The sequence below is a fragment of the Phyllopteryx taeniolatus genome, chromosome 14, assembly GCF_024500385.1.
Source record: "Phyllopteryx taeniolatus isolate TA_2022b chromosome 14, UOR_Ptae_1.2, whole genome shotgun sequence".
NCBI classification, from domain to species: Eukaryota; Metazoa; Chordata; class Actinopteri; order Syngnathiformes; family Syngnathidae; genus Phyllopteryx; species Phyllopteryx taeniolatus.
Window position 1 is genome coordinate 13466104 of NC_084515.1, and position 16603 is coordinate 13482706.

General features: G+C 39.0%; 1 protein-coding gene across 7 annotated transcripts in view; it reads left to right on the forward strand.

The window, feature by feature from the left end:
• Positions 1-16600, forward strand: part of ralyl (RALY RNA binding protein like) — a 45085-nt gene extending 28485 nt beyond the window's left edge. For 4 of the 7 annotated variants that reach the window (XM_061797689.1, XM_061797688.1, XM_061797690.1 and 1 more), the window contains exons 3-9: positions 9899-9974; positions 10478-10525; positions 12781-12980; positions 14955-15056; positions 15163-15356; positions 15541-15578; positions 15966-16600. In XM_061797689.1, coding sequence (XP_061653673.1) covers positions 9899-9974; positions 10478-10525; positions 12781-12980; positions 14955-15056; positions 15163-15356; positions 15541-15573 — 653 coding nt within the window. In that variant the 3' untranslated portion in view covers positions 15574-15578; positions 15966-16600. The remainder of the gene's footprint in view (positions 1-9898; positions 9975-10477; positions 10526-12780; positions 12981-14954; positions 15057-15162; positions 15357-15540; positions 15579-15965) is intronic. The other 3 variants (XM_061797687.1, XM_061797685.1, XM_061797686.1) reach the window with 3 other exon arrangements.
• The last annotated feature ends 3 nt before the right edge of the window (positions 16601-16603 follow it).

Here is a 16603-nt window from a genome sequence, read left to right on the forward strand (position 1 = left end):
TATTGGAGATGTTGAACATGATGTAATTCAACATGTTTTTATTGTTTAAAATACTTTAAATAGATAATGATACATGTAAAGTTATATAATTTATTACATAAAAAATAAAACTATAAAAATATTTGGACATTTTCCTAAACAACTAAAGGATGCCTGTTAGGCTAAATTGTTGTCGTTTATCATCCTGCACTTCTAGATAATTCATAGTCTTATTTCCAGTATGAAATTGGACTGTTTTTTTCTCTCTCTGCACAATATCAATATCTCCCTTATTTTGAATAAATTGATGGAGGTTTTTCTTTGTCTTTTGGACTTGATGGCAGGTTTTATGCAGCTTTAAAGCAGTCCGCAGTGATTACTCGGTAGTGGAAAATGATATGCCTATTGAGTGTGGTGCACTCGCCTCTCAATTGCTCTGTGAGGAGTCGGCTTGCATAAGACGGCTCTCAAATGGTATGTGCAATAATTGGAATTATGAATATGTAATAACATCTGACTCAGGAGGATGCATTGGAACATTTGCTATTCATGGTGGGATTGGGAAAAACACAACACATTACCACTAGCTGCAAATTAGCTGGATTGTATCGTTTGGATATTAACGGAAGAAAATTTAAATAGCATAAAACTCAGAGCTGGAATCTCACAAAACTTTGCCAAAGGGCAGGTCAACAAGCGCTAACATTAGTTGCTAACACTTGCCACAAACTGGTCGTATTGTTGTACACTTTGGATAACGACTAAGATGATCGGAAAAAATAGGACAAAACTGAGAAATCAAACCTGAAGTCTCACAAGACGTTAGCAAAGTTCGACCTTGGGGTACATTATCGGATTTCAGTTCAGCGAGCACATTAACAGCCAACGTTAGGCGCAAAATAGCTGTATTATACACTTTGGATAACAACTAAAACGATGCCTAAAAACATGCCTTTAAATCCAAAAGTAGCTCACGAGGACTCAGTTCAACAAGCGCTACAGTTGGCTGGTTAATGTGAGCCTCACACTTTACCAAAAAAGTTTAGAAAAAAATATGCCCTTTAAGTCGCAAAAACACTTGGAAAACAAACCTCAGATCTCACGACACTTATTCCAAGAGATGGCGCAGTCTGAACAAAAGGGTAAACAATTGGGAAAATTTGCTGCTAACCCTTGCCGCTAACTACCTGCATTGTTGTATACTTCGGATACAACAAAGAAATTCATGGAAAAAATACGCCTTTAAAGTAGCATGAGAAACTCAGAAATCAAACCGTGGACCTACTCAAGGTCACGTGAGACATTGGCAAATTTCGACCTTGCCTATCTCATTGGAGCTGACCGATTATTCAAATTTACAGATCAGTTCAAATTCATTTGCCTGCAAGTGTTTTTAAAGTACATTTCTTAGCAGCTTCTGTAGTTCAAATTGTATAAATTGTTGAACATTTCAAATGTGAATTTATTTAGGATCACGTTTACATGCAGTACATGTTTTGACAAAAGGGGCACTTTCCGAAAGGAAGCATTTGTTTTCACATGATCGGTGAAGAGGTTTTTGGGGTTGGAACAAGCGTTTCAAAGCTTGTTTGGTATCGGGAGGAATGAACCAAATCCCAAAAGGTGAAAACAAACCAAAAAAACAAAACTTTTGGGAACAATGTCATTGTCATTTGCTTTTTCGACTGAATGGAAAATTGGTTTTGGATTTTATTGACGGAAAATGTGAGATTTTCTTTATAGCCCATATCACCTAGCACTAGAAACTTGCTTTATTCAATTGGCATTATTTCCATGTGAAAATGTGTTGACCAGCAGCACTAGCAAAGATCGAGTGGCAAGTTTTGCATGGAGCAGGTTGCTGTGTGTCTTCTGGGATGGATTCCAGACAATAATTTTCAGCACAGTGGCAGCAGGCACGATTGTTTTGCGCGCAGATTGATGAGCATATGCTAAGTGTTGCACTTAGGTGCTGCGTATATATCATAAATGACATGCCAAGATGTAAGAGGACGAACGTTTCCGGCACATTTCCATTGTGAGCTGGTTGAAAGTGTGTTGCCTTAATTATCCTACCACTTAATCTCTAAAATAAAAAAAATAAAAAGACACTGCTTAAAGGTCCTAAAAAAATGCCACATTGTTCCATTGTGTGGGAAAAATATAATTGAAGTCAACAGTTCATTTTGCTCTCAATAATAATACAAAACAGACTGTCAGGTGGTAGCATGCATTCAAATATAAAAGGGGTTCATCCTTATTTGTAGTATTTCCTAATAATTTTGTTTTAGTCAAATATTCAAAACATATATTCTTTTCACAAACATACAACAACAAACCAAAAAATAAACAACAAAAAAAACTTTATTTGTATCTATTTTTGTCTGTCTGTAGTATTTTGTAATATATGAACTAATTGAAAATATTTAAAATACCATTACCATATACTATTTACCACTATCTGCCAAATTGCTGCTTGTTGTGAAGTGAGTTGAGTTCATTGCCACCATACGGTGCTCCTATGTCAAAATTTCTCCCGTAAGTCAAAGCAAAACAATCGGCCAATCAACTGCTCGTATCTCAAAAACCTCATAAGTCGGGTAAGGCACCATTTAAGACATATTGAGCCCGTATTTAGTGAATTAGAACTCTTTAAATTTGATTAAAATGGCCTGAATTCTTTCTTAAAAGTTGTAAATTTTACTTCTTTAAAGCTCAATTTTTGTCTTCAAATTAGTTGACACATAAACGGCAACCCTTTTGCATCTGAGTCGTGTACTGAGGGCTTTTTTGCCTCTTTTGCTTGCTTAAAAGGCCGTAGAAGAATGAATGATCATGAAAATGTTGCCCCATCAGCTTTTATCCAAATGAAACGCTAAACCTGTAGTGTGGCACTGCGCTCATGATGTATTTATCCCTTCAAATTACCATACTTGGGCCTATCTCATAAAAAATAATCACATTAGGAGCTCAGGATGCCAAAGTGGCCATTTTCCTCACGGGGGCTCGAGAGTAAAGTACAGAGAATTCATTAAGGAAGGACGAGGTGCTGATTAATCCACACCTTTTGAACATAGCGAAGATTATTCGATACAAATTGTTCCCTGCCTCGGCATCCTCACACTGGACTTGATGGGATTGGACATTTTACAGCCTTCAACAGTGATGAACGTTCCAGTCGACGCGTGACGTGTTCACGCCACAATGTTGTGCACGCCTAATTTGTTCGTCCTTTTTTGAATGTGTTCTCAGGCATGTAGCTGGAATCACTCATTGGTGTTGTGTGTAGTTACTGACACTAAGATAGACCAATGACAATTGAGATAAACCACAGATTGCGCAGGTGATGACTGACATGCAGACAGACCAACGAAAGGTACCGTAATTTCTCGTGTATAATGCACATCCCCCCCCCCCCCCCCACCCAAAAATGTTTTTCAAAAGTCAATTGTGCACATTATACATAGGTATAGGGGCAAATGAAAATAGCTTTCACATTTTATAAATGTATGCCGCCATCTAGAGGTTATGAAAAAGCTCTTGTCAGAATAAATTAAGTACTGTGTTATTCTTTGATTCGTTGTGATTCAAATCCCAAAGTTTTCTGCCTCGGGATTCTATTTTTTTCCCGGCCCATTTGAATGCAGTACTGTGTCACCAATGATTCGTTCGTAGCCCGAGTAATGACTAACGTGGGTCGAAACAATGCTGACTGAGCGATAAACCGCTAGTGTGCAAATTGTGATTGACATGTAGACTGACCAATGGTGAGCATGTGATCTAGTTATATGTCTTCAAAGGTGATTTGCATTCCAGTGGATACCTGACAATCCACAATGTTGTGTGCAAGTAATTTGTTGGTCCCATTTTAAATGAGTTCTCAAGCATGTAGCCAGAATCACTCATTGAAACTGTCGGCTTTGTCATCCCGTCCTTCCGAGAGGAAATTTGCACTCTGGCCTTATAAAAAAAAAAAACATTGCGTGTGCCCTTGAGACAAGATTGGGGATTACTGAAGTCTGGCCTGTCAGATTTACAAGGCACGAAGAACACGGCGTAGATTGAACTCTCCGGAGCGCTGTGTTGTAGGATGATGCTTCTTAGAAGCGCATTTGTATTGGCGTGCCGTGCGTGATCGCATCATCAAATGCGGAGCGCTCACCCACTCTGAGGAACACCCGTCACAGCCAACGCTGACTTTGTTCTGACCTTCCCCGCCAAAAGATTAGCTTTAGTCTCGCTTTCATGTGGTGTCATACATCACTGCCCTGTGAACACTCAGTGAAGTACAATCACCTGGACTCATCTAAAGCAATCTTACAGAAAAAGATATTTTTAAAAAATGGATACAGTGGTGACCAGACTAAAGTGTTTTTCAAGCCGTTGTCCAGATGATTTTTGTGCTTTGACTTGAATTTTGAGATACAGGTGCCATATGGTGGCAGTGAACTCAACTCAAACTCACTTCAAAACAAGCAGCAGTTTTGCATTTTTTTTTTCATAAAAGAGGCTTCAAACTAAACACTAAATAAAGAGAATAGCACGTTCTGTATTTATAACAACCACATAACCTTGCCTTAAAGTGCACTGTCTTAATGCTAGCCCACAATCGGAAACGCCATAGAAGAGCAAACGAATAGCATTGGTGTTGTGGTGTTATAAACCTTTTAAGCAATGGATATTTGAACACAAATGGTTGAGCAGCACATGTAGACGGATGATATAACAATACAGGCATATTTTTTTCTTTTTCTTTCTTTCTTTCTTTCTTTCTTTATTCTCCTTTTTCTGGGAAAAATGACTAATATACTGCAGTTTACTGAGAAACTGACTGTTCCTATGTATATCCATATGTCTGTAGTAGGCTTTACACGATCAGGATTTTTGGGATCCGTTCACCGATCAGCGAGTTTAAAAAAACAATAACCGATCACCGATCCGATCCAAGATGGAGGAATGTGTCTATTTAAATGACCTGTTTATTTACTGTATATACTTGTGTACTTAATTGCTGCAAAAAAAAATTATATTTACAATAAATAATGTATCTTTGTCCCTCTATTTATGACAGTGAGGCATAGTGACAGAACAAATGTCACTGTCTTCTATTAGATGGCAGGAAGTAAATACAGTCATTAATGTATCCACTTTTGTGACATTTTTGTTTGTTGGTGTGCCGTGAGATTTTTAAATTGTAAAACATGTTCCTTGTCTCCATAAAGGTTGGAAATCACTGCTCTAGTCAGAGGGTGTATTCTAATCAGTCAGGTCAAACCAACATTACATGACAGAAATAATGGGTGCTAACTTAATGTAATTAAATTACTTTATTTTTAATTAAATTACTTCACCCACACTGAAACTTTAGAGCATGATTCGACAGAACAGCGGCACCTTTACGTCCAACCGTTCTTGCTACCACTAGCTTGCTAGGCTACATAACATTTTATTGCCTGCTTGCGAGCCGTATCGTATTAAAAGTACGTGAACATACCTCAAGCAAGCCTTAAACGAACGTCCTCTCCAGGCCTGAGCACCGGCGACCACCAACACACGTTTTTCCCATTTTGTCCTTATAATATAAAGTGGACGCGATCCACTCTTGTCGTCGTCGCCACGGTAACGAGTGTATCCGGTTGGATTTATTGCAGTAGTTTGACAGTGCAATTGTGAAAGAGCAAATTTGTCTTGTAGTCTGATCCGGGCATTACGTGTTGTCTATCTCAGACGTGTTGTCTGTTCCACACTACCGACATGTTTTTTTTTTTTTTAAATAACTTCATTGGCCTTCCTATGTTTACAGTACTACATCAAAAGACACACGACAAGGCTAAAAATAAACTAGCTTTTGGATTCAAATATACTGTGCACGCAGCGATGCAGAGTAAATGTCTTTTGCGGATCGGACCGGCGAATTATGACATTAAAGCCGATCAGCATAAAATGCTAAATATCGGCCGATACCGATCAGCCCGATAAAATCGGTGTAAAGTCTAGTCTGTAGTATCCATGATTATGCCCATAACTCATCTTTGGTCAGTCTGGATGTCAGCGCTTGGTCATTTGGTCACTCTTCATTGATCAGTCTCAATCTCAATCATGACCCGCAACACATTGCGTCACTTTTCATTGGTCAGTCACCATGAGTGACATCGACTGACCAGTGAAGAGTATTTCTCATTGTGTGACTTAGTATGTCTGAGTGTTCTTGTGCACTGCCCATAATGACTTGAGCGAGAGGAAACCTTTTTTTTTTTTTTTTTTTTTTATGCCCCATCTCAAAGCTGCACTTTTGGGGCTGCTATTGCTTGGCAACGCCGCTCTCCGGCCGCTCTCCCTGCTTTAAATGTTAACGAACGCTCAGGTCAACAAGTAGACACTTTGGTGTCATTTTTTCCCAACAAAATGACTGCAATTAATCAGGTGGGCCATAGTGAGGTGTTTCATTCCGGAATGCGTTTATGACTCGTGCGGTGGGGCGGACACAGGAGAGCGCCGTTTGTTATGAGAGTCATCCCTCACGTCTTCCTGCAGCCTAATTACAAGGATACAGCTGTCCCAGTTCACCTGAGAGCCACATGCAACATCTCCTCCTCCTCCTCCTCCTCATCCTCCCCCAACATCCCACCGACTGCTTTAGGCCATCTGGGAGGTGGGAAGAAAAGACTTCGACAAAGGAAAAACCATGGCGACTAAACAGCATGTTGTTTCAATTGAAAGAGAGGACTTTTTAGTTGTTGTGAAGCAGAATTCACGTTGCATTCGAGACGGCTGGGAATTCTGAACTTACAAGGTCCAAAGTTTATTTATCTAACACATTCATTTCACATTCATTTTAAAACAAACTGTCTTGTGTTTTTGACTCCCAAATATTAAAAAAAAAAATTCAAATGTTTTGTCCGTATGTTTTTGTAATATTTGTGTATTTTCATAAATTGCTTTGGGCGTACTTGTTTGTATTATTTCCTAATTTTTGTATTTTAGTTGTCTGTTTAAAAAAAAATCACAAACATTTTGATTTTTATTTAGCACTTGTATGTGTATATATTAATATTTTTGTTTTTTTTCTAAACATTTTCATTTAACAATTTGCAATTTTTATACTATATTTGTATTATTATTTGTCATAATCCCTGTTTTTTATTTTTCGCCACAATTATTTAGTTATCTATTTTTTCAAATCTTTTTTTAAAATGTATTTTTTAATCTATTTTACTGTTGGAATATTTCCTTATGTATCATATTTTTTTGTGATCTATACTTTTGTATTTTTTCTTATGCATATGTATTTTTCATCTAGTATTTTATATTTTTTGTAATATTTGTGTATTTTTCCATTGAATCTTTTTTATATGTAGTATATAGCAGTAATTTTGTATTTTTGTCTTTTGATATTGTCTTCATAATTGTTTATAACCTTTTTTTTCATTTTCTTCTAATATTTTTATTTTTCTAATCTTTGTGTATTTTTTTTATTTTCTTATTTTATTTCAATGAAATATTTTAGTTTCTTGCCCAACATTTTCTATTATTTGTGTATTTTTCTCACATATTTATGCATTGCTTTCCAGAATATTTGTGTATTATTTTGTCTAATATTTTTGTAGCTTTATATACTTCTTTTAATAGAGGGTGTCCCAAAACTCCCAATACTTCTGAAAGGCTGCACTGGAACTCCCCATCAACAAAAGCTCGATTCAGCGGGTGCTTCACAGAGTGCTAAAGCTTTACCTCGTGCTTCAGGTGGTTGAGCATCAAAATCTTCCACTTGAAGCCTTTTAACACCCTGAAGTCGATACAGATAAAGCTTTATCACTTTCTGAAGCATCCGCTGAACCGAGCTTTTGTTGATGCTGAGTTCCAGTGCAGCACTCTGGATAGACTTTCCCTGGCTTGGTGCGGACCACTGCTCTAGGAGTTTGGTGTTTTCATCAGTGGTGGATGTAGCAGACCTGCCGCTGTATGATTTGTTAAGAACAGATAATGTTTCAAGAAACTTGCCATGGATAGGGCAAATTGTACTACACGTTGGGGCGCATTGTGACCGCCATAAAGCTTCTCAACTTGGCAATGAACTACAGTCGGATACAGAAGAACATTTTGCTAGGTGGCACTTTTGCAACGTTGCTCCAATGTCAATTGGTGAGCTCCCAGGCGAGGGAATGATGTGCTTACATAAAATGCAAATCCTAGGTCAAATGTTGATCTGTCCGAAGGATACCTGAAATGTAATAGAAAAAACAAAAGTGTATCGTGACTTTTGGGAGACCCTATATTTTGAGCATTCTTGCTATGCATGCATGTCCTGGTTAGTGTGCGGTGGGAGCAAATAACTCCCCCCAGCTTGATTGCCGAGCCAGTCAATATTTTATCAGTACAACTTTTTCCCAGGTGTCGGCGGCGATGACTCATCCGTCAGACGCACATCTTCGCATGTCGTGTCAGGCTGTCTGCCATTTGTTTGCGCCGTCATGTGCAACCTTGAGCGGTATACACTCAAGGCTGATTGAGCAGGAGCCGGGACATTTTTGGAGCGTGTCGAATGAGCTGTCAATCATAACGATGAGACGGGCGTTGTGTACAGATTCATCTGGTAATGCATCGGTGTGACTCATTTGTTGGGATGAAACGCTTTAGCGTTAAACCATGATGTGTTTTCATCCGATAATTGTTACGGTTTCAAATTGTAATTATCGCTGATATCGTATTGAACGTTTGCGAAAGTATTAGTTGTCTTTGGGCTTCTCCCATCTTGTGCGTGCTGTTACAGCAAACAAACAAATTAAGATACAAACCATAGAAGTACACCTACACCTTGGACTGGTCGCCAGCTATTCACAGGACACTTGTAGACAAGCAAGCATTCACACTCACAGTCACACCTACAGACAATTTAGTCTTCCGTTAACCGAACAAACATGGTTTTGAAATGTGCGAGGAAACTGGAGTACCTGGAGAAAACCCACGCAAGCATAAGGAGAACATGCATATTCCACACAGGAAGACCAGAGCCAGGATTCAAACCTGCAACCTCAGAACTGTGAGGCTGTTGTGCAAACCTGGACACTGTGCTGCATTTTTTTCTAACATTTGTAATTTTTTTTGTGTAATATTTGGGGATTTTCATTTTTGTATATTTTTATCTATATATATATATATATAGTACAATTTTTTCATATTTCATCTTTTTATCTCTTATTTTCCAATATTTTTTTATATTTGTGTTTTCCTGAGGACTAGGGTTCAATCCCCAGCCCCACCTGTGTGGAGTTTGCATGTTTTCCCTGTGCCTGCGTGGGTTTTCTCCGGGCACTCCGGTTCCCTCCCACATCCCAAAAACATGCGTGGTAGGTTGATTGAAGACTCTAAATTGCCCGTAGGTGTGAATGTTGAGTGCGACTGGTTGTTATATGTGCCCTGCGATTGGCTCGCAACCAGTTCAGGGTGTACCCCGCCTCCTGCCCGAAGTTTTAGAACAGTGGTCCTCAACTTTTTACACCAAGCACCACCTCAAAAAATATTTTTCCCTTCAAGTACCTCCATCATGAGGCAACAGTTTTATTTAATATTATTGTAAGCCACCGCAAGAGTTTGAACATTAACACACTTAAATATAGGAAAATGAAAAGCTGTCTTTGAATAAGAATGAATAGAAATTGTACCTAAATGTTTGAAAAGAAACAGTTCTAAAAGATTCAATGCAAGTATTTTAAAGTTAAATACAACTGAATTGTACTTATCAAATTTAATATATTGAATTATTTTTTAAGGTGGTTTGAACATTTACTTCAGTGATTATTTCAGAGGGAGCCCGCGTACCACTGTTGGTACTCATACCACACTTTGAGAGCCACTGTTTTTGAACATCTTCTAATATTTGTACCTGTTGCGATTGTGGGAATGTGATTTGTCTTGGCAGACATCAACATGGCAGGAGAGCCCAAACCATACTGGCCGAAGATAGCCACCAAGAGGCCGCTGTCGTCACTCTACAGGTTGGACCCTTGCTTTCATGGATTACTTTGATAATAATAACTAAACTAATTTGATTACAAAAAAATGAAAGTCGAAAGAAGGACAATAAAATGTAATAATAATATTAATAGTTTCTGTTTAAGTTGCATTTCATTTAAAGCAGAAAGAAAATACAGGCATAATGAATAAACGTAATTGCATCTGATTATATTATAAGGACGTACTGTAACTGACAAAAAAAAATTTTTTATGTTCTAATATTTTTGTCTTTTTTGTAATATTTTTGTATTGTACATCTGTTTTTATATTTTTGTCGATTTATTTTAAATCTAACATTTGTGTGGGTTTTTTGTGTGTGAAATATTTGTACTAAATGCAGGATGCTTAGCTCAGCCACCAGCGAGCAGGCTTGTCCTGACATTTGCTATCATTAAATGACCTGTCAATGAAAGTGGGTTGTGTTCATGCGCGAGGACTCCTTTAATTCTAACTGTCTAACTTCACGTTTCGCTTGTTTTGGCAGTGGCTACGATTTTGATTACGACTACTACAGAGATGATTTCTACAGCAGGTATACAGGGGTGGGCAATTTGTGGATCATATACACAAATGCACATAATATACCTATGTATAATACATATTAGGGGTGTACCTGTACAGTCATTTATGTATGGGACATTTGGTGCGGCATGCAGCATGTAGGCTTAATGAACGTCATATCGGGAGCTTCTTATTCCTTCACTCCGGGCTTCCTAATGACGCTTATATCAGAGTACCGACTGTCAGATTGTTCGTGTCGATTTATCTTCCTTTTTGACATTTTCATTGCTTTGTTTACTTCGTGTGTTTTGAGTTTTCTGAGTGTTTGCATGTCTACTTTGAGTTGTTATCTGTATTATAGGGAAAGATGGAGACTCAAGTCAGCTTAAGTTACCGTTTTGATGACGTGAGACATGATGTCTTGAAAGACTTGTCTGTTTGTTGTACATGTTCGGTTTAGAGACAGAATATAAAATTAATTAGTTACGATATGCGAGTGCATGCTAGAAATGGCACCGATTGGAGGATTGGCCTATTCGATCACTCAAACACTTCCCTTGCTACGGAAAACTCTGTTCATCATTTGAAGACGCATTCTGCCCAGTAAATATCTGTAAATTCTTTAGCCTGTTCTTAATCAGCCAGTAGTTAGCTAACATTAGTTTGATGTGAATTTCAGGGTTGCTGAAGTTAAGGCATACACATAAATATGCATAAAATGGTCTGTTAACAATTGAGTGAGCAAAGTAGTAAATGGTTTTAAATTGGGATACATTTAAAAGGTAAAGTGAATTCATTTGTTTGTAAATACATGATACGTTTGAAGATGATTGCTGAAAATGTACAAAGACTGGGCACAATGCAGTACTGAATTGTGTAGCTATAGCGTTAAACTGTTTTTCACGATTTCAGTTTTCCTAATACGGGACGTAGTGACGCACTTGTTGTGTCCAGCATGAGTCGCCCCTCCCCCATTATATAACAATTGCGCGCCTTCGTTCCATCAGTGGACATATTGGACGACCCTGCCAGTTCACAGCGTCCGCAAGCCTGTTAGCTCGTGAGCTAGCTGGTGGCTAGCGGCACTCGTCGCAACATGGAAAGCCCGGCGACGACCCGGTGGGATATATTCCAACCAGCAGAGGCTTTAAGCGGCTATATTTTTGCTGCGCTAACATCTAGGTATCGTATGTGTAGGCATAAGAAAGTTGCCAGACAAAGTAGCACACATTTTTCACCAGGGTGTGGTTTCACACATTTGGCGGACACGCAATTTACTTTGCTTATACTTTGAGCCACGTGTAGCCATCTGCACATAGGACACCACCGTTATACAGAATATGTTTACCCTGGTTTTATCTTGAGAGCTGTCCAAGAATGTCTTTTCAACTTTTCTTGCTAACAGGATTTATATAATCTGACCAAGAAACTATAAAAGTCTCCTTTTGCGAGAGGCTGCTGGGTGTGCCCGCGAAGCTGCCCTGCTCGTATGCAAATGATTGACATCTCTTCGGACACGTCTTCTGTCTCGACAGTCTCTGATTGGCTATTCTTGTCGGGCCATGACAACTTTTAAAATAATAATTACAATTAAATTAGAGGAAGAGTATGGGGATGGTTGTATCATTAACATGTGCATATTAACTGGGAGGGCTGGCAGTGAATGAGTTAATAAACCAAATCATACTTGGCTCGCATTTTCAAATATAATATTGATATATTTTTCAATTGCAACAACTTGTAAAAAGGAAATGACTCACTGAGATATTCTGCAGACAGACAGATTTTTTAGTCTCGTTGTCGGTTTTTGGCGAAGAAAAAAAGTGTTGATTGACACTCAGATATTAAACTATACTCACCTATGAAACTACATTGAGGTGGTGTTATGAATTGGTGTTGAATTTAAGTAAATTATCTTAAGAGGTGTTTATTAGGGTTTGATAAATTGTCTGATAATACCATTATTTGACCTTATCGGTCTTCTCGCTTGATGAAGACCAAATGTAGCAGATAAGACTGCATTAATACGATAACTTGACTTGGGATTTGACTTGACGCTTCACAGGACTTTACTTGACCTGTGATAAGCTGTGACTTGACTTGCCCAATACAAAAGACTTCAAATTTGTGAGTTGAACACATGCGACTTGATTTGAATTTGTATTGTTTCTCGTTGTTTGAATGACTTGAGGACAAGAAAAAACATCCTTGCATGGAGTCCTAAAATGTGTTTGTGTTAGGATTGAACATTTCAATTCCACTTGATGGCGACTTTTGTGTCTTCAGACTGTTTGAGTACCACGGTCGCGTGGTGCCGCCCGCCCGGGCCGTCGTCCCGGTCAAACGCTCTCGACTCGTGGTGCCGTCCGCCCCGCGCAGAGTCAAGTCCTCTTTCTCCGTCCGGGCCTGTTCTTCCCCTTCCTCTTCCTCCTCCTCCTCTTCCTCCAGGCTGGTCAACGTCCCATCTTCTGTCACGGGACCCAAACGTATGTTCTCTTTTCAGCTTTCTTTTTGTATAACTACAGTGTAACTTTATTTGGGAAAAGAACGGGTGGGAAAGTATGGCTGGCGGGCTACGTACGATGCGTTCCTTAATCCGGCCTACCGAGCAGTTACATTATCAAGAGTCAATACAACCCCAATTCCAATGAAGTTGGGATGTTGTGTTAAACATAAATAAAAACAGAATACAATTATTTGCAAATCATGTTCAACCTCTATTTAATTGAATACACTACAAAAACAAGATACTTTATTGTTTTTAGCAAATAATCATTAACTTCGAATTTTATGGCTGCAACACGTTCCAAAACTGCTGGGACAGGGTCGTGTTTACCACTGTGTTACATCACCCTTTCTTTTAACAACATTCAACAAACATTTGGGAACTCAGGACACTAATTGTTGAAGCTTTGTAGGTGGAATTCGTTCCCATTCTTGCTTGATGTACAGCTTCAGCTGTTCAACAGTCCGGGGTCTCGGTTGTCGTATTTTACGCTTCATAACGCACCACACATTTTCAATGGGAGACAGGTATGGACTGCAGGCAGGCCAGTCTAGTACCTGCACTGTTTTACTACGAAGCCACACTGTTGTAACACGTGCTGAATGTGGTTTGGCATTGTCTTGCTGAAATAAGCAGGGGCGTTCATGAAAAATACGTTACTTGGATGGCAGCATATGTTTCTCCAAAACCTGTATGTAGCTTTCAGCATTAATGGTGCCTTCCCAGATGTGTAAGTTACCCATGTCATTGGCACTAACACAGCCCCATACCATGACAGATCCTGGCTTTTGAACTTTGCGTCCATAACAGTCCAGAGGGTTCTTTTCCTCTTTGGCCCGGAAGACACGACTTCCACAATTTCCAAAAACAATTTGAACTGTGGACTCGTCGGACCACAGAACACTTTTCCACTTTGCATCAGTCCATCAGTCTTAGATGAGCTCGGGCCCAGAGAAGACGGCGGCGTTTCTGGGTGTTGTTGATAAATGGCTTTTGCTTTGCATAGTAGAGTTTCAATTTGCACTTACGGATGTAGCATCGAACTGGATTTACTGACATTGATTTTCTGAAGTCTTCCTGAGCCCATGTGGTGATATCCTTTACATATTGATGTCGGTTTTTGATGCAGTGCCGCCTGAGGGATGGAAGGTCACGGGCATTCAATGTTGGTTTTCGGGCTTGCCGCTTCCATGCAGTGATTTCTCCAGATTCTCTGAACCTTTTGATGATATTATAGACCGTAGATGCTGCAATCCCTAAATTCCTTGCAATTGTACGTTGAGGAACATTGTCCTTAAAATGTTCGACTATTTTCTCACGCACTTGTTCACAAAGAGGTGAACCTCGCCCCATCTTTGCTTGTGAATGACTGAGCAATTCAGGGAAGCTCCTTTTATACCCAATCATGGCACCCACCTGTTCCCAATTAGCCTGTCCACCTGTGGGATGTTCCAAACAGGTGTTTGATGAGCATTCCTCAACTTTCTCAGTTTTTTTTTTCCACCTGTCCCAGCTTTTTTGGAACATGTTGCAGCCATAAAATTCTAAGTTAATGATTATTTGCTAAGAACAATGATCAGTTTGAACTTTTTTTGTCTTTGTGGTGTATTCAATTAAATATAGGTTGAACATGATTTGCAAATTATTGTATTCTGTTTTTATTTATGTTTAATACAACGTCCCAACTTCATTGGAATTGGCATTGTATTTGTTGTTTTCATTGTGCCATTTTTTTTATTCACAGCCCTCATCCAATCTGTATTGTGCAGTATATTCTTCAGATTGCTATATGCTTTACAAAAATGTGATCCATGTGTTTTCCATGTGGTCTTTATCTGGTTTCTCTGTATATCAATTTTCACTTCTTGCGTGGAACGTATCCCCGCGAATCCTCGATAAACGGGAGTTCATTGTGTATTAATCTTGCATTTTTGTTGGTGTGTGTGCTGTGCAGTAAAGACAGAGCAGCTGCTGAGCATAAAAAAGGAACTGTGGCAGATCAAGACCAAGATCGACTCCCTGCTGGGGAGGCTGGACAAATTTGAGAGGCAGCATGGTGGGACATGAAAAATAATAGACCACCTCCACAAAAAAATACTGTCATATGCTGCCTATGGTTATTCTTATTACGTTGAGGTTCTGGTGCTCTCTACTTTCGCCAGAGATGCAGAGGAAAAAAGAGGAGGCGTGTGAGTGTCACCACGGCGAGCAGGCCAATCACTCCGGCAGTGAGGACCTGGGGGCGGCGGCCGAGCCCGAGGCGGAGATGTCGGATGGCGCCAACGATTACTTTGAGGACGAGGGCGCCGGTGACATGGTGAGATGTCAGCGCAATGACATCCAACGTATACAACCTGTAATAATAATACTGCTCACTTTTGATTGACTGTCTACTTTTGGTTTCCCATCAGAAATTCTGTAAAGTCATCATAAAACCTCTATTAACTGTGCAGGCAATGTTTGAAGTCACATTTCAACATTACTGTCAAGTGTAAAAAATAAATAAATAAAAATAAAAGTAAGTATTTTTGTTATTGCAGATAGAGAACCACATATCAGATATCGACAACTGAATAAGGTCAGTACTGAAAGGACAACAATTACACAAATGCCTTATGGAGAGTTTAACATGAACTAACGTGAGCTTGTAAATGTTGCCACAACAGATGAGGCCTTTATTGGGGGTCTTTCTTGATACACTTACACAAAAAATATGTTACCCTCTGATGCTGAGGAAACAAAACACCCCAAATAAAGGACTCTTTTTTTTTTTTTTTTTATGTTTTTTTTTTAGCACTACTTATTTCCATTGTGTTTAATGAGGTGTTTATTAGAGGGAAGGCAATTGTGTTGTTGTTTTCAAATAAAAAGCCTTTATTTGGGGTGTTTCTATTTTGTTTTCCCACCAATCTCACATGACAAATGACAATTCTTTTCACTGCAACTTCCCTGATGTGTTTTCCAGTCAAGCGAAGGGAAGCCTGTGGTGCACAAAGATTGCAGAAGAGTTATCCAGCACAGCCTCCGTGATCCAGGAGGACTGTTTAAAAATGAAAGCTTAGCAACAGAAGGAACCACTCGTTTGTTGCGTGTTTGCCTCATCAGAGTAAAACAAAAAAAAAAAAACATTGACACTCCTGATGTTTGTCATCCAAACTGCTGGTTTTGAACGGCAAGATCAAGCGAAAAGAGCATTCGACAACCGCTAACATGTTTGTGCTTCAGCCATTGTGCTCTGTATTGTCTTTAACTCTGTTGTACAGCAAATGTATGTTGAAAATATGGAATGTAAGAGGAACACTTCATGTGCTTTGCTTTAATTTGCTTGTACAGTCGTTTCGTCTCTCTCGCTCTCTTTGTCACGCACTACCCATTATACACTGTCCTCGATACATTCTGTCAACGAAAAGATGAATATTTTTTACAATCAGCATGTAGTTAAAAAAAAAAAAAAGTGAGCATCATGGATCATTTGTATTCATTGCTTTGGTTCTACAGCTATGGATAAGAAGAGTTTTTGGAATAAACCTATTCCTCCTAAACAAGTCCCTTTCATTAACAGGGTGCATTTACTATATTTATTAGGGTTTTTTTTTTAAAAAA